Consider the following 16728-nt stretch of genomic DNA (forward strand, 5'->3'; position numbering starts at 1 on the left):
CCTTCCTTGCTTTTAGAAACTTAGAAACATAGAAAACTACAGCACAAAACAGGCCCTTCGGCCCCACAATTTGTGCCGAACATATCCCTACCTTTTAGGCCTACCTATAACCCTCCATCCTATTAAGTCCCATGTAATCATCCAGGAGTCTCTTAAAAGACCCGATTGAGTTTGCCTCCACCACCACTGACGGCAGCCGATTCCACTCGCTCACCACCCTCTGTGTGAAAAACTTCCCCCTAACATTTCCCCTGTACCTACCCCCCAGCACCTTAAACCTGTGTCCTCTCGTAGCAGCCATTTCCACCCTGGGAAAAAGCCTCTGAGAGTCCACCCGATCTATGCCTCTCACCATCTTATATACCTCTATTAGGTCTCTTCTCATCCTACGTCTCTCCAAGGAGAAAAGACTGAGCTCCCTCAGCCTATCTTCATAAGGCATGCCACTCAATCCAGGCAACATCCTTGTAAATCTCCTCTGCACCCTTTCAATCTTTTCCACATCCTTCCTGTAATGAGGCGACCAGAACTGAGCACAGTACTCCAAGTGGGGTCTGACGAGGGTCTTATATAGCTGCATCATTATCCCCGGACTCCTAAACTCAATCCCTCAATTGATAAAGGCCAGTACACCATACGCCTTCTTAACCACCTCCTCCACCTGCGGGGCCGATTTTAGAGCCCTATGGACCCGGACCCCAAGGTCCTTCTGATCCTCTACAGTATTAAGAGTCTTTCCCTTTATATTGTACTCCTTCATCCCATTTGACCTGCCAAAATGGACCACTACGCATTTATCTGGTTTGAAGTCCATCTGCCACTTCTCCGCCCAGTCTTGCATCCTATCCATGTCCCTCTGTAACTTCTGACATCCCTCCAGACTATCCACAACCCCACCAACCTTCGTGTCGTCGGCAAACTTACCAACCCATCCCTCCGCTTCCTCATCCAGGTCATTTATGAAAATGACAAACAGCAAGGGTCCCAGAACAGATCCCTGGGGCACACCACTGGTGACCGACCTCCATTTAGAAAAAGACCCATCTATACCCACTCTCTGCCTCCTTTGGGCAAGCCAGTTCTGGATCCACAGGGCAGCAGCCCCTTGGATCCCATGCCCTCTCACTTTTTCAAGAAGCCTTGCATGGGGAGCCTTATCGAACGCCTTGCTAAAATCCATATAAACCACATCTACCGCTTTCCCTTCGTCAATGTGTTTAGTCACATTTTCGAAGAACTCCACCAGGCTCGTAAGGCACGATCTGCCTTTGACAAAGCCATGCTGAGTATTCTTGAGCATACTAAACCTCTCTAAATGCTCATAAATCTTGTCCCTCAGGATCTTCTCCATCAGCTTACCAACCACTGAGGTTAGACTCACTGGTCGGTAATTTCCTGGGCTATCCCTATTCCCCTTCTTGAAAATAGGAACCACATCCGCAATCCTCCAATCCTCCGGCACCTCTCCCGTCTCCATCGACGACGCAAAGATCATTGCCAGAGGCTCTTCAATCTTTTCCCTCGCCTCCCACAGTAACCTGGGGTACATCCCATCCGGACCCGGCGACTTATCTATCTTGATGCCATTCAAAGATTCCAGCACAACCTCTTTGTTAAAGTCCGCATACTCAATCTTTTCAGTCCACCGCAAGCCCGCAGTACATCCACCCAGGTCCTTCTCCTCTGTGAAAACCGAGGCGAAGTACTCATTAAGCACCTCTGCCATTTCTACTGGTCCCATACAGATTTTCCCGCCTTCACCTTTTATAGGCCCTATTCCTTTTGTACTCCATGCCACTATTTATAAATTCCAGGGTCCGTTATGCCTTTTTAATTACTTTTTTAACAACCATGTCACCTTCAACCATTTGTACATGAACATCCTCAGGTCCCTTACACAAGAACATAAGAAATAGAAGCAGGAGTAGGCTACCAGGTCCTTCAAACCTGCCCCGCCATTCAGTACAATCATGGCTGGTCTAAACAGACTCCTTGTCTGTGCCGTTTCACTGTTGCCCTCTTTTCCTTGATCTCTCAAATATTTATCCACCTCCACTTTAAATACTTTGAATGATCCAGCCCCCACCACCCTTTGGGGCAGAGAATTCCAGAGACTCACCACCCTCTGCGAGAAGAAATTTCTACGCACCTCAGTTGTAAATGACCGGCCCTTTATCTTGTAGCGATGTCCCCCGTGTTCAAGACTCTCCCCCGGGTGAAAACATCTCACCATCTACCCTGTAAAGCCACCTCGGGATCTGATATGTTTGAATAAGGTCACCCCTCACTCTCCTAACCTCCAATTACACAATCAAGTTACTCCAAGTTACTCCACTTACACAGTCAGTGGGTGCAGATGGTTGAGGAGTTCATCATCTCCCTCCTGAATGTTTTCTTAATTTAAATTAGATCAGCTTCCTCTTAAAGTTTTTGTTTGGTAGCAGTGCACCTTAGAAAGGTTACTTACTGTCTTATCTTATTCTGTTTGTCAGAAATCAAACATCTTTATTTGATTCCGGGCATTAACACATTTTGCCTCCTTGTTCTTTATATCTTAGGTTACGTCAATTCAATAGCAACTTGCTAAGTTACGGCACAGTGGTTAGCACTGCTGCCTCGCAGTGCCAGGGACGCCGGGTTCGATTCCCGGCTTGGGTTACTGTCTGCGTGGGTTTCCTCCGGGTGCTCCGGTTTCCTCCCACAGTCTGAAAGACGTGCTGGTTAGGGTGTGTTGGCCGTGCTAAATTCTCCCTCAGTGTATCCAAACAGGTGCCGGAGTGTGGCGACTAGGGGAATTTCACAGTAACTTCATTGCAGTGTTAATGTAAGCCTACTTGTGACACTAATACATAAACTTTAAACTTTTATATCTTAGAATTGTCTTGAGTTCAATAACAGTATTGTTGGGCTGACAGATTTCTATTAATGTTTATTTCATCCCTTTGTCAAATGAAACTTTGTTCACGGTAACTTCATTGCAGTGTTAATGTAAGCCTTACTTGTGACACTAATAAATAAATTTTAAACTTTAAACTTTTATTATCCATAGAAGCCACATAGACTGTGTGTATTCTTCCTGAAATATCTTTCAATGTCAATTATTATTTTTCCAATTTGTTTTTTTAGAATACCAACTCATTAGAATTAATTCAAGGGTGGCACAGTGGTTAGCACTGCTGCCTCACAGTGCCAGGGACCAGGGTTCGATTCCCAACTCGGGTCACTGTCTGTGTGGAGTCTGCACCTTCTCCCCGTGTCTGTGTGGGTTTCCTCTGGATGCTCCGGTTTCCTCCCACACTCCAAAGATGTGCGGGTTAGGTGGATTGGCCGTGCTAAATTGCCTCTTAGTGTCAGGGGGACTAGCTAGGGTAAATGCATGGGATTATGGGGATAGGGTCTGGGTGGGATTGTTGTCAGTGCAGACTTGATGGGCTGAATGGCCTCCTTCTGCACTGTAGGATTCTATGATTCTTCTATGAATTCATCACTTCCAATTTCTTGCACCCAGGCTTGGTGGGTTTTAATAGCCAGATACTCAGAGGCCAATGTGTTTACATCAGACTTCCCACAGCAAGCACTGGTTTTTGGGATTAACATTCCAGCAAGGAGCAAAATGGATTAATTCACCTGAATATATCTGACAAGTCAGAAAGTTAAAATTCTGTAATTCCCAATTCTCGTAAAGGTATAAACACATCTTCAGATGTTAACAGACAAGAATTAATTATTTGCTAGTTGGCATAGAATCATAGAATCCCTACAGTGCGGAAGGAGGCCATTCGGCCCATCGAGCCTGCACCGACCACAATCCCACCCAGGCCCTATCCCCGGAACCCCACATATTTACTGCAATAGTCCCCCAGACATTAAGGGGCAATTTAGTATGGTAATCCATTTGATTTGATTTGATTTGATTTATTATTGTCACATGTATTAGTATACAGAGAAAAGTATTGTTTCTTGCGCCCTATACAGACAAAGCATACCGTTCATAGAGAAGGAAACGAGAGAGAGAATCTGCCTAACCAACACATCTTCAGGGTGTGGGAAGAAACCTGACTTGAGAAAGGATATACTGGCACTGGAGGGGATGCACAGGAGATTCACTGGGTTGATTCCGGAGTTGAGAGGGTTGGCTTATGAGGAGAGACTGAGTAGACTGGGGCTATACTCATTGGAATTTAGAAGAATGAGAGGGGGATCTTATCGAAACATATAAAACTATGAAGGAAATAGATAAGATAGAAGCAGGGAGGTTATTTCCACTGGCGGGTGAAACCAGAACTAGGGGGCATGGCCTCAAAATAAGGGGGAGCAGATTTAGGACTGAGTTGAGGAGGAACTTCTTCACACAAAGGGTTGTGAATCTGTGGAATTCTCTGCCCATTGAAGCAGTTGAAGCTACCTCATTGAATGTTTTTAAGGCAAGGATAGATACATTTTCGAACAGTAAAGGAATTAAGGGTTATGGTCAGCGGGCGGGTAAGTGGAGCTGAGTCTACGAAAAGATCAGCCATGATCTTATTGAATGGCGGAGCAGGCTCGAGGGGCCAGATGGCCTATTCCTGCTCCGAGTTCTTATGTTCTTTACCACTCTTTGAGAGAAGAAATTCTTCCTCAAATCCGTCTTCAATGAGCAACCCCATAACAGTTCTCAGATGGACATCATTATGTCACCACCCTTCTTTTGTTTTAATCTAACAAGAACTTGGTCGGGGACTCATTTTTGTTTAACAATCTCTCCTTTTGAACTTTCTCCTCAGTATCCAATCTCAAAACTTTTCTTTCCCATTGTGCCAATCACGTCAGGAATAACTCTTTGAACCTGAATTATGTCAGCACTTGTTGTGGTTCTGTTTTTAAACTTTTGATATGCCTGTAATTAAAACGCAAGGCAAGGTTAACTCCCCAGAAAGAGAAGCCCAAAGCTACAGTAACACAAACCTGTGACCGTCCACATAAAACAGACGACACACACAGATTCTCACATCTCATCACAGATGGGCGGCACGGTGGCACAGTGGTTAGCACTGCTGCCTCACAACGCCAGGGACCTGTGTTCGATTCCCGGCTTGGGTGGAGTCTGCGCGTTCTCCCCATGTCTGCGTGGGTTTCCTCCGGGTGCTCCAGTTTCCTTCCAAAGTTGTGCGTGTTAGGTGGATTGGCCGTGCTAAATTGCCCCTTAGTGTCAGGGGGATTAGCAGGGTAAATACTTGAGGTTACGGGGATGGGGCCTGGGTGAGATTGAGGTCGGTGCAGACTCGATGGGACGAATGGCCTCCTTCTGCACTGTAGGATAAAGCTCTCACACTCATTCCAAATTCCTTGAGACTAAGCTTAAAGTTTCCACATTTAACTGAGTTCCCACAAATCCACAATCAAATCTTACATCACGTAACGTAAGTTTCTGGGCAATTTAGCAACAAATCAACTGTATCATTGAATCATAGAATCCCTATAGTGCAGAAGGAGGCCATTCGGCCCATCGAGTCTGCACCGACCACAATCCCACCCAGGCCCTATCCCCACAACCCCATGCATTTACCCTAGCTAGTCCCCCTGACACTAAGGGGCAATTTAGCATGACCAATGCACCTAACCAGCACATCTTTGGACTGTGGGAGGAAACCGGAGCACCCGGAGGAAACCCATACAGACGCGGGGAGAACGTGTAGACTCTGCACAGACAGTGACCCAAGCCGGGAATCGAACCCCGGTCCCTGGCGCTGTGAGGCAGCAGTGCTAACTATTGTGCCAGCATGCCACTTGCAAACCTATTTGTGCCTTTTTGGCCACAAGGGGTGCGGTTGTACGATCTTATCAGCCGATAGTTCCACCTGCACATCTCTGCCCCCAACCCACACGCCTCTCCCTGTACCGAGTTCTCCTCCCCCAGATTCTATGGTACTTGACCAGCTTGTTTTTGGACAGGTTTCCTGCACTAGCTACAGGTGGTAAATAAAATATACTCACCCCTTTTGCAGAGCCCTTCTGACGATCCGATATGGGTATCCTGCTCGTGACGCCATTGTTCTGGAACAATAATCTCAGGAGACCCAGTACAGAACGATCGTTTATTAGCCAATGTGCGGGGAGGGCGCAGCCTGAGAGAGAGGTCTCTGAAGCAGACTCTCCCTCGCTGAAGAACCATACAATATTTATACTTTGTAAGTCACACAGGCAAGGCATTATTTACATTCCAACATTGTCTGGTTTTAAGTTTTACATGAAACAATTGGGGGATGTTCACAAGGCAGGGTGTCCACCAACCCAAGAACTATCTGTCTTTCTTATCTCCCTCTGGCCCCTTGTAACCTCTTCCCGAGTGCTTGTTGCTACCAGGCTCAGCCTTGCACTGCTCGCTCCCTCTGCTAATTCAGGTCATCTAAGTATTACAGAGGTCACTAGGCATACTAGCTAGCTGTTCGTCCACAATAAGCAGTCTTTGTTAATATTAACATGTTCCTTTCCCGGGTTGTGGAATTTTACTTAAACTTTCTGACAGTTTTACATAGATTCCCTAGTCCCTTGTGATGAGACATTTAACCTTTACAGAGATCCCTTAATTAGCCATACTCAGTATTTGCCCAAAGAAATTGTAATAAACCACATAATTATTTGTCTAACATTTTCAAAAGGGAACTGGATAAATACTTGGGAAGGAAAGATTTGCAGGTCATCGGGGAAAGAGTGGGGGAGGGGGACGAATTGGATAGCACTTGTAAAGGCAATGCATGCACGATAGGCTGAATGGCCTCCTGTGTTGCTGATCATTCTATATTAAAGGTGAAAATGTTGGAAATGGACGGACGGATGGTACAATGAGTTGCCAACAGAAACCTGGTCCTTAAACATTGATCGTCTAGGTCCTCCTAGCTTCCATTGGTCCTGAAGCTCCGCCGGCTTCCCTTCGAAAGCTTGGTTGGACACCGAGCAAGGCTCCCTCAAATCCATCCCACTCAGCTCCCAGCTTGAGGGCTGGTGCATGTCTTTCCACTTTGCACACCTGCCAACCATTGCCCTTGGCCATCGAGAGGGCGACAACCGTGGAGACAGGGTGAGGTTTAACAGTTCAGACTGACGTGTCCCCAGGTGATTTCCCACACTCACCCCAAGGGCAGAGGGAGAGACCTAACTCCCTTCACCTGGATTGGACTGCAGGCCCCAGGGAACACTGGCTGGCATCTTCTAACTTGCTGCAAGTGACCCTTTGTCAAAAAAACATCTCCAAGATACTCTGTGACTCTTTATTCAGAGCTTTGAATATTTTACATCGGAGCAGTTAGTCCAGCTTTAAGGTTAACAGGATTCGGAAGTCTCCTGCGAGGTCTTGATCCACTCGACCAGACTGCATCCGGGTAGACTGATGTGTCGGACAATCTCAGCGCTGTAGCTGTAGGACCCTTCGCGATCAGTCTCCTCCGTGTCTTCATCCAGCGATCCTGGCTGCGACCAGAACTTGTAGGGGTTGCCTTCCTTCAGTGTCCGCTCTGTAAATTCCAGGCTGCCAGTCCGGTGGAACATTTTGACAGCTCCACTGTGTCTGTGCTGCTCCCTGTGGGAGGCAAGGCGGTGCCGTGGGCCTTGGCCATCTGTGTCCGTCACACTGTTCGTCTCGGAGTGATGGTCCGCACTGGCCTGAGGGCCCATCGAATCCAGCCGATCGGAGCTCAGGGAGCGTTCCGAATCGCAGTCCCCTTCCATTGGCCAGAAAACATCATCTTCGTCTGTGACTTCTTTACAAACTGAAAGAGATTGAAGATAAATAAATCTTTTTAATTCGTTCATGGGATGTGGGCTGGGCTAGCACTGATTACCCATCCCCGAGGGCGGTTAAGAGTCAACCACATTGCTGTGGTCCTGGAGTCACATGTAAGTTCAAGTTTATTTATTAGTGTCACAAGTAGGCTTACATTAACACTGCAATGAAGTTGAAAATCCCCCAGTCGCCACACTCCGGCGCCTGTTCAGGTACACTGAGGGAGAATTTAGCACGGCCAATGCACCCTAACCCGCACGTCTTTCGGACTGTGGGAGGAAACCGGAGCACCTGGAGGAAACCCACGCAGACACGGGGAGAGCGTGCAGACTCCGCACAGACAGTGACCCAAGCCGGGAATTGAACCCGCAAGGGGGATAGAATATAAAAGCAGAGATGTCTTGCTGCATCTGTACAGGGCATTGGTGAGGCCGCAGCTGGAATACTGTGTGCAGTGTCGGTCCCCTTATTTGCGGAAGGATATATTGGCCTTGGAGGGAGTGCAGAGAAGGTTCACCAGGTTGATACCAGAGATGAGGGGTGTTGATTATGAGGAGAGACTGAGCAGATTGGGTTTGTACTCGTTGGAATTTAGAAGGCTGAGGGGGGATCTTTTAGAGACCTATAAGATAATGAAGGGGCTGGATAGGGTAGAGGTGGAGAGATTCTTTCCACTTAGAAAGGAAGCTAGAACTAGAGGGCACAGCCTCAAAATAAAGGGGGGGTCAGTTTAGGACAGAGTTGAGGAGGAACTTCTTCTCTCAGAGGGTGGTGAATCTCTGGAATTCTCTGCCCACTGAAGTGGCGGAGGCTACCTCGTTGAATATGTTTAAATCATGGATAGATGGATTCCTGATCGGTAAGGGAATTAGGGATTATAGGGATCAGGCGGGTAAGTGGAACTGATCCACTTCAGATCAGCCATGATCTTATTGAATGGCGGGGCAGGCACGAGGGGCTAGATGGCCTACTCCTGCTCCTATTTCTTATGTTCTTATGTTTTTAACCCGGGTCCCTGGCGCTGTGAGGCAGCAGTGCTAACCACTGTGCCACTGTGCGGTTGGCTAGACTGGATAAAGACGGCAGATTTCCTTGCCTAAAGGGACATTAGTGAACCAGATGGATTTTTACAACAATTGACAATATTTTTATGGTGATTGGTTGACCTTTAGTTCCAGATTTGTATTGAATTCGAATTTCACCATCTGCCGTGGTGGGATTTGAACCCAGGATCCAGAGCGTTCCTCTGGGTCTGTGGATTACTAGTCCAGCAACAATACCACTAAGGGGAGGCAATGGCCTCGTGCTGCTATCGTTAGATTATTAATCCAGAAACTCAGTAATGTTCTGGGACCCGGGTTCGAATCCCGCCACGGCAGATGGTGGAATTTGAATTCCTTAAAAAATATCTGGAATGAAGAATCTACTGATGACCATGAAACCATTGCCGATTGTCGGAAAAACCCATCTGGTTCACTAATGTCCTTTAGGGAAGAAAATTTGCTGTCCTTACCCGGTCTGGCCTACATGTGACTCCAGAGCCACAGCAATGTGGTTGACTCTCAACTGCCCTCCAAGTGCGACTAGGGATGATCAATAAATGCTGGCCCAGCCAGTGACGCCCATGTCCCACAAATTAATTTTAAAAACGCCACCATCTTCCCATTAAATCTGAGGAAATTGGGCCGATGCACTTTGGAAATGAGAAGAATGGAAATCCATTTGATTGAAACATACAAGATTCTGAAGAGTTTTGTCAGGGTCGATACTGAGAGGTTGCTTCCCCTGGCTGGAGATTCTAGAATGTGCATAGTCTCAGGACAAGGGGGGATGATAATTTAGGACTGAGATGAGGAGAGATTCCTTTGCTCAGAGGGTTGTGAATCTTTGGATTCCCGAGGGTTGTAGATACTCCATCATTGGAGTAATATACTTAAGGCTGGGATAGACGGATTTGTGATCTCTCGGGGAATTAAGGGATATGGGGAGTGGGTGGGAAAGTGGAGTTGAAGCCCAAGACCAGCCATGATCAAATTGAATGGAGCAGCAGGTCATTGAGTGTCTTTAAGACAGCGATAGATAGGTTCTTAGTTAATAAGGGGGTCAGGGGTTATGGGGAAAAGGCAGGAGAATGGGGATGAGAAAAATATCAGCCATGATTGAATGGTGGAGCAGACTCGATGGGTCGAGTGGCCTAATTCTGCTCCTATGTCTTATGGTCTTATAGCAGGATCGACGGGCCAAATGGTCTATTCTTGCTGCTACATCCTATGTTCTTCTAGAATAGTGACACTTCAATGAATTACACAGAACTTACTGCCCATTCTGTGCACTGGTCACTGATAGTGAGATGGACAGATGCAGGTTGGTGAGGGTGAGGTCCAGTACATTCTTCCCTCTTGTTCCCTCACCACCTGCTGCATTCCCAGTCTATCAGTCCATTAAGAGCCAACCAGCACAGTCTGTGGTGGTACTACCAAGCCCCTCATGGTGCTGGACAGTGAAGTCCCCCACACAGGGTACATTCTGTGCCCTTGCCACCCTCAGTGCTTCTTCCAAGTGGTGCTCAACAGGAGGAGGGGACACTCATTCATTAGTTGAGGGGGGGACAGTACATTATAATCAGCAGGAGGTCTCCTTGCCCATGTAGGTTATAGATGGGTCATATTCTGAATGGAGGGTGGTCACCAGTGGAGTGCCCCAGGGATCTGTTCTGGGACCCTTACTCTTTATGATTTTTATAAATGACCTGGATGAGGAAGTGGAGGGATGGGTTGGTAAGTTTGCTGATGACACAAAGGTTGGAGGTGTTGTGGATAGTGTGGAGGTATGTCAGAAGTTGCAGCGAGACATTGATAGGATGCAAGACTGGGCGGAGAAGTGGCAGATGGAGTTTAACCCAGATAAGTGTGAGGTAGAAACATAGAACATAGAAAAACTACAGCACAAAACAGGCCCTTCGGCACCACAAGTTGTGCCGAACATATCCCTACCTTTTAGGCCTACCTATAACCCTCCATCCTATTAGGTCCCATGTACTCATCCAGGAGTCTCTTAAAAGACCCTATTGAGTTTGCCTCCACCACCACTGACGGCACTGAGGTGGTTCATTTTGGCAGGTCAAATAGGATGGCGGAATATAATATTAATGGTCGGACTCTTGGCAGAGTGGAAGATCAGAAGGATCTTGGGGTCCGAGTTCATAGGACGCTCAAAGCAGCTGTGCAGGTTGAGGCTGTGGTTAAGAAGGCGTATGGTGTACTGGCCTTCATCAATCGAGGAATTGAGTTTAGGAGTCGTGAGATAATGTTGCAGCTATATAGGGCCCTGGTCAGACCCCACTTGGAGTACTGTGCTTAGTTCTGGTCGCCTCATTACAGGAAGGATGTGGAAGCCATAGAAATGGTGCAGAGGAGATTTACAAGGATGTTGCCTGGGTTGGGGGGCATGCCTTATGAGGATAGGTTGAGTGAGCTCGGCCTTTTCTCCTTGGAGAGACGAAGGATGAGAGGTGACCTGATAGAGGTGTATAAGATGTTGAGAGGTATAGATCGAGTGGATAGAGGCTTTTTCCAAGGGCTGAAATGGTTGCCACAAGAGGACACAGGTTTAAGGTGCTGGGGAGTAGGTACAGAGGAGATGTCAGGGGTAAGTTTTTCACTCAGAGGTTGGTGGGTGCGTGGAATGGGCTGCCAGCAACGGTGGTGGAGGCGGATTCGATAGTGTCTTTTAAGAAACTTTTAGATAAATACATGGAACTTAGTAAGATAGAGGGTTATAGGTAAGCCTAGTAATCGCTAAGGTAGGGACATGTTCGGCACAACTTTGTGGGCTGAAGGGCCTGTATTGTGCTGTAGTTTTTCTATGTTTCTATGTTTCTATGTCGGACGTTGTGGCATGAGATGCCATGGGGTCCAGTGTCAATGTTAAGCACTCCCATGCCAACACCCTCCCAACTCTACCACTGTGCCACCCGCCTGTCCAACTGTTGATTCTCCACACAAACCTCCTCCCACCCTGATTTATCTCACCCTTTCAACATAGCCTTCTACTGCTCCCTCCCTCCAGTCTGCCCTGACAACAATCCCACCCAGGCCCTATCCCTATAATCCCAAGTATTTACCCAGCTAGTCCTCCTGACACTAAGGGGCAATCTAGCATGGCCAATGCACCTAACCCGCACATCTTTGGACTGTGGGAAGAAACCGGAGCACCCGGAGGAAACCCACCCAGACATGGGGAGAATGTGAAGACTCTGCACAGACAGTGACCCAAGGTTGGAATTGAACCCAGGTCTGTGACGCCGTGTGGCAACAGTGCTAACCACTGTGCCACCGTGCCGCCCTTAACTGGAAAACTCATTTCACAAGACAGAGGGGAGTGTAACTCTCAGCAAATGTGTTAATCCTGAAACTAGGGCCCAATAGTAAAGGACAATTCTCTCATTCACCAATTCATAGAATCATAGAATCCCTATAGTGCAGAAAGAGGCCATTCAGCCCGTCAAGTCTGCACCCCAAGAACAATCCCACTCAGGCCCTATCCCTGTAACCCCACATATTTACAACGCTAATCCCTCTAACCTACGCATCCTGGGACACTAAGGGTCAATTTAGCATGGCCAATCAACCTAACCCGCACATCTTTGGGCTGTGAGAGGAAACCGGAGCACCCGGAGGAAACCCATGCAGACACGGGGAGAACGTGCAGACTTCACACAGACAGTGACCCGAGCCGGGAATCGAACCCGGGTCCCTGGCGCTGTGAGGCAGCAGTGCTAACCACTGTGCTACCATGTCACCCCTCACAGGCCTTTTTTCAATAAACACACACCTGAGGGTTCCTTGTTCCTGTCACAGTCTGGAGAACAGGCGGTGGAACTGGGGTGTTCTGCGACTGCTTCCAGCTTCTCATTTACCCCCACAATGGCCGACATCTCCAGGATCCAGCAGAGCGGGGTCCCAGTCGGGGGCTGCCTGTACCGCGCGTACTGCAACACATCCGTGATCCAACGAACCTCCCGCCAAATATCATCCAAGCGCTAAAATTGAAACAAATCCAGCTTATTACTAAATACCCTTCGGGACAGGGAGGGAGAGAGGGGAAGGGGGGGATGGAAGCAGAGGAAGAGAGAGGGATAGGGGAAGGAGAAAAAGAGGGGGAGGGTGAAGAAGGGAAGGAAAGAGAAAAGGAGAGGGATGGATATAGGCAGAGGGGGAAAGGGAAGGAAGAGGAAGGGAGGGAGGTGGGGAGGTGGGTAAAGAGAGGGAGGAAAGGAAGAAGTGGGGAGGGAGAAGGAAAGTAGGGGGAGAAAGGATAGGGAGTGGGATGAAGGGAGTGAGAGTGAGGAAGGGAGGGAGAGGGAGAGAGAAGGAATGAGAGATAACGAGAGATATTGTGAGCCTAGGAAATGAGAAAAAGGAAGCATTTGTCAAAGCTAGGAGGCTGGGAACACACGAAGCAAGTGTGGAATACAAGGAAAGTAGAAAGAAACTTAAGCAAGGAGTAAGAAGAGCTAAAAGGGGTCATGAAAAAGCATTGGCCAGCAGGATTAAGGAAAACCCCAAGGCTTTTTACACGTATATAAAGAGCAAGAGGGTAGCCAGGGAGGGGGTTGGCCCACTCAAGGACAAGGCAGGGAATCTATGTGTGGAGCCAGAGGAAATGGGTGAGGTATTAAATGAGTACTTTGCGTCAGTATTCACCAAAGAGGAGGACTCAGTGGATGATGAGTCTGGGAAAGGATGTGTAGATAGTTTGAGTCATGTTGAGATCAAAAAGGAGGAGGTATTGGGGTTCTTGAGAAACATCAAGGTAGACAAGTCTCCAGGGCCTGGTGGGATATAGCCCAGAATACTGAGAGAGGCAAGGGAGGAAATTGCTGGGGCCGTGAGAGAAATCTTTGTATCCTCACTGGCTACAGGGGAGGTCCCAGAGGATTGGAGAACAGCCAATGTTGTTCCTTTGTTTAAGAAGGGTAGCAAGAATAATCCAGATACTTACAGGCCGGTGAGCCTTACATCAGTGGTAGGGAAATTATTGGAGAGGATTCTTCGAGACAGGATTTATTCCCACTTGGAAATAAGTGGACGTGTTAGTGAGAGGCAACATGGTTTTGTGAAGGGGAGGTCATGTCTCACGAACTTGATCGAGTTTTCCGAGGAAGTGACGAAGCTGATTGATGAGGGTAGGGCAGTGGATGTTGTCTACATGGACTTCAGTAAGGCCTTTGACACGGTCCCTCATGGCAGACTGGTGCAGAAGGTGAAGTCGCATGGGATCAGAGGTGAGCTGGCAAGATGGATACAGAACTGGCTCAGTCAAAGAAGACAGAGGGTAGCAGTGGAAGGGTGTGTTTCTGAATGGAGGGCTGTGACAAGTGGCATTCCTCAGGGATCAGTGCTGGGACCTTTGCTGTTTGTAATATATATAAATCATTTGGAGGAAAATGTAACTGGATTGATTAGTACGTTTGCAGACGACACAAAGGTTGGTGGATTTGCAGATAGCGATGAGGACCATCAGAGGATACAACAGGATGTAGATCGGTTGGAGACTTGGGCGGAGAGATGGCAGATGGAGTTTAATCCGGACAAATGTGAGATAATGCATTTTGGAAGGTCTAATACAGATAGGAAATATACAGTAAATGGCAGAACCCTTAGGAGTATTGATAGGCAAAGGGATCTGGGTATACAGGTACACAGGTCACTGAAAGTGGCAATGCAGGTGGAGAAGGTAGTCAAGAAGGCATACAGCATGCTTGCCTTCATCGGCCGGGGCATTGAGTTTACAAATTGGCAAGTCATGTTGCCGCTTTATAGAACCTTAGTGAGGCCGCACTTGGAATATAGTGTTCAATTCTGGTTGCCACACTACCAGAAGGATGTGGAGGCTTTGGAGAGGGTACAGAAAAGATGTTGCCTGGCATGGAGGGCATTAGCTATGAGGAGAGGTTGGAGAAACTTGGTTTGTTCTCACTGGAGCGACGGAGGTTGAGGGTAGACCTGATAGAAGTCTACAAGATTATGAGAGGCATAGACAGAGTGGATAGTCAGAAGCTTTTTCCCAGGGTGGAAGAGTCAATTACTAGGGGGCATAGGTTTAAGGTGCGAGGGGCAAGGTTTAAAGGAGATGTATGAGGCAGATTTTTTACACAGAGGGTGGTGGGTGCCTGGAACTTGTTGCCGGGGGAGGTAGTGGAAGCGGATACGGTAGTGACTTTTAAGGGGCGTCTTGACAAGTACATGAATAGGATGGGAATAGAGGGATATGGTCCCCGGAAGCATAGGGGTTTTAGTTAAGTCAGGCAGCATGGTCGGTGCAGGCTTGGAGGGCCGAAGGGCCTGTTCCTGTGCTGTAATTTTCTTTGTTCTTTGTGAGAGAGAAAGGAAGGGAGAGGGAAGAGTGGGGTAAAGAGAGGGAGGGAAGGAAGAAGTGGTGAGAGAGAGGGAAAGTAGGGGGAGAGAGGGTAGGGAGTGGGATGAAGGGAGTGAGAGGGAGGTAGGGAGGGAGAGGGAGAGGGAAGGAAGGAGGGAGAGAAAGGAAGGGAGAGGGAAAGGTGGGGTAAAGAGAGGGAGGGAAGGATGAAGTGGGGAGGGAGAGGGAAAGTAGGGGGAGAGCAGGTAGGGAGTGGGATGAAGGGAGTGAGAGGGAGGGAGGGAGAGGGAGAGAGAAGGAAGGAGGAAAAGAAAGGAAGGAAGGGAGAAAGGGAAGTGTGAGTGAATGAGGAAGGAATGGAAAGGAAGAGAGTGAGTCTTATCAATCTAAGGGTCGGTTGGTGCCTGTTTCCTATCAGTACCATCAGTAGTGATGGAGCATCATGGTTGGCGTGCCAGCTACCTGAATGAGGTCCGTCACTTGGCCGTGTTTCTCCTTTGCTTCGATCAGTTCAGTGTTGGCGATAGCTTCCCTCAAAGCTTGCTGGGATAGCAATGAGTCGAGCTCCAATAAAATGGAAGTCTGGCAGTACTTTGCAAAGAGCTCCTGCTCATAGGTGGAGAAATGCACTGTAACAACCAATTGTTCCAGATTAATACACTGTCATTTCCTTATATATAAGAAGAAAGGAGAAGTGACATTGCCTAATGCTGTTTGGAATTCTATACAATTGTATTGTTTGGAATTCTATATGGTGCCTTTTGGAATTCTGTATGGTGGCAGTGTTTGGAATTCTATATGGTGGCAGTGTTTGGAATTCTATATGGTGCCTTTTGGAATTCTATACGGTGGCAGTGTTTGGAATTCTATATGGTGGTAGTGTTTGGAATTCTGTATGGTGGCAGTGTTTGGAATTCTATACGGTGGCAGTGTTTGGAATTCTATATGGTGGCAGTGTTTGGAATTCTGTATGGTGGCAGTGTTTGGAATTCTGTATGGTAGCAGTGTTTGGAATTCTATATGGTAGCGGTGTTTGGAATTCTATATGGTAGCGGTGTTTGGAATTCTATATGGTGGCAGTGTTTGGAATTCTATATGGTAGCGGTGTTTGGAATTCTATATGGTGGCAGTGTTTGGAATTCTATATGGTAGCGGCGTTTGGAATTCTATATGGTAGCGGCATGTGGAATTATATATGGTGGCAGTGTTTGGAATTCTATATGGTGGACTCGTCAACATTAAGGGCATTTAAAGGGTCATTGGATAAACATATGGATGATATTGGAATAGTGTAGGTTAGATGGGCTTTAGATTGGTTTCACTGGTCGGTGCAACATTGAGGGCCGAAGGGCCTGTACTGTGCTGTAATGTTCTATGGTCTATTTGGTGGCAGTGTTTGGAATTCTATATGATGCTGTTTGGAATTCTATATGGTGGTGGCATTTGGAATTCTGTATGGTGGCAATGTTTGGAATTCTATATGGTAGCAGTGTTTGGAATTCTATATGGTGGCGCTGTTGGGAATTCTATATGGTAGCAGTGTTCCTGAGAGTGAGTGAATATTCACCATTAGGGTTCGACTACCCTTT

General features: G+C 47.5%; 1 protein-coding gene across 1 annotated transcript in view; it reads right to left on the reverse strand.

Moving 5' to 3' along the window:
* Positions 1-6061: 6061 nt before the first annotated feature.
* The window catches only part of LOC144485766 (ankyrin repeat and fibronectin type-III domain-containing protein 1-like), a 173779-nt gene continuing 163112 nt past the window's right edge, over positions 6062-16728 (reverse strand). Inside the window, exons 17-19 of the mRNA XM_078203853.1 lie at positions 15602-15768; positions 12593-12800; positions 6062-7745 (exon numbers count right to left, since the gene is read on the reverse strand). Of these exons, the coding sequence (XP_078059979.1) occupies positions 7300-7745; positions 12593-12800; positions 15602-15768 (821 nt within the window). The 3' untranslated portion in view covers positions 6062-7299. The remainder of the gene's footprint in view (positions 7746-12592; positions 12801-15601; positions 15769-16728) is intronic.

Source organism: Mustelus asterias, unplaced genomic scaffold, assembly GCF_964213995.1.
Source record: "Mustelus asterias unplaced genomic scaffold, sMusAst1.hap1.1 HAP1_SCAFFOLD_218, whole genome shotgun sequence".
Lineage (NCBI taxonomy): Eukaryota > Metazoa > Chordata > Chondrichthyes > Carcharhiniformes > Triakidae > Mustelus > Mustelus asterias.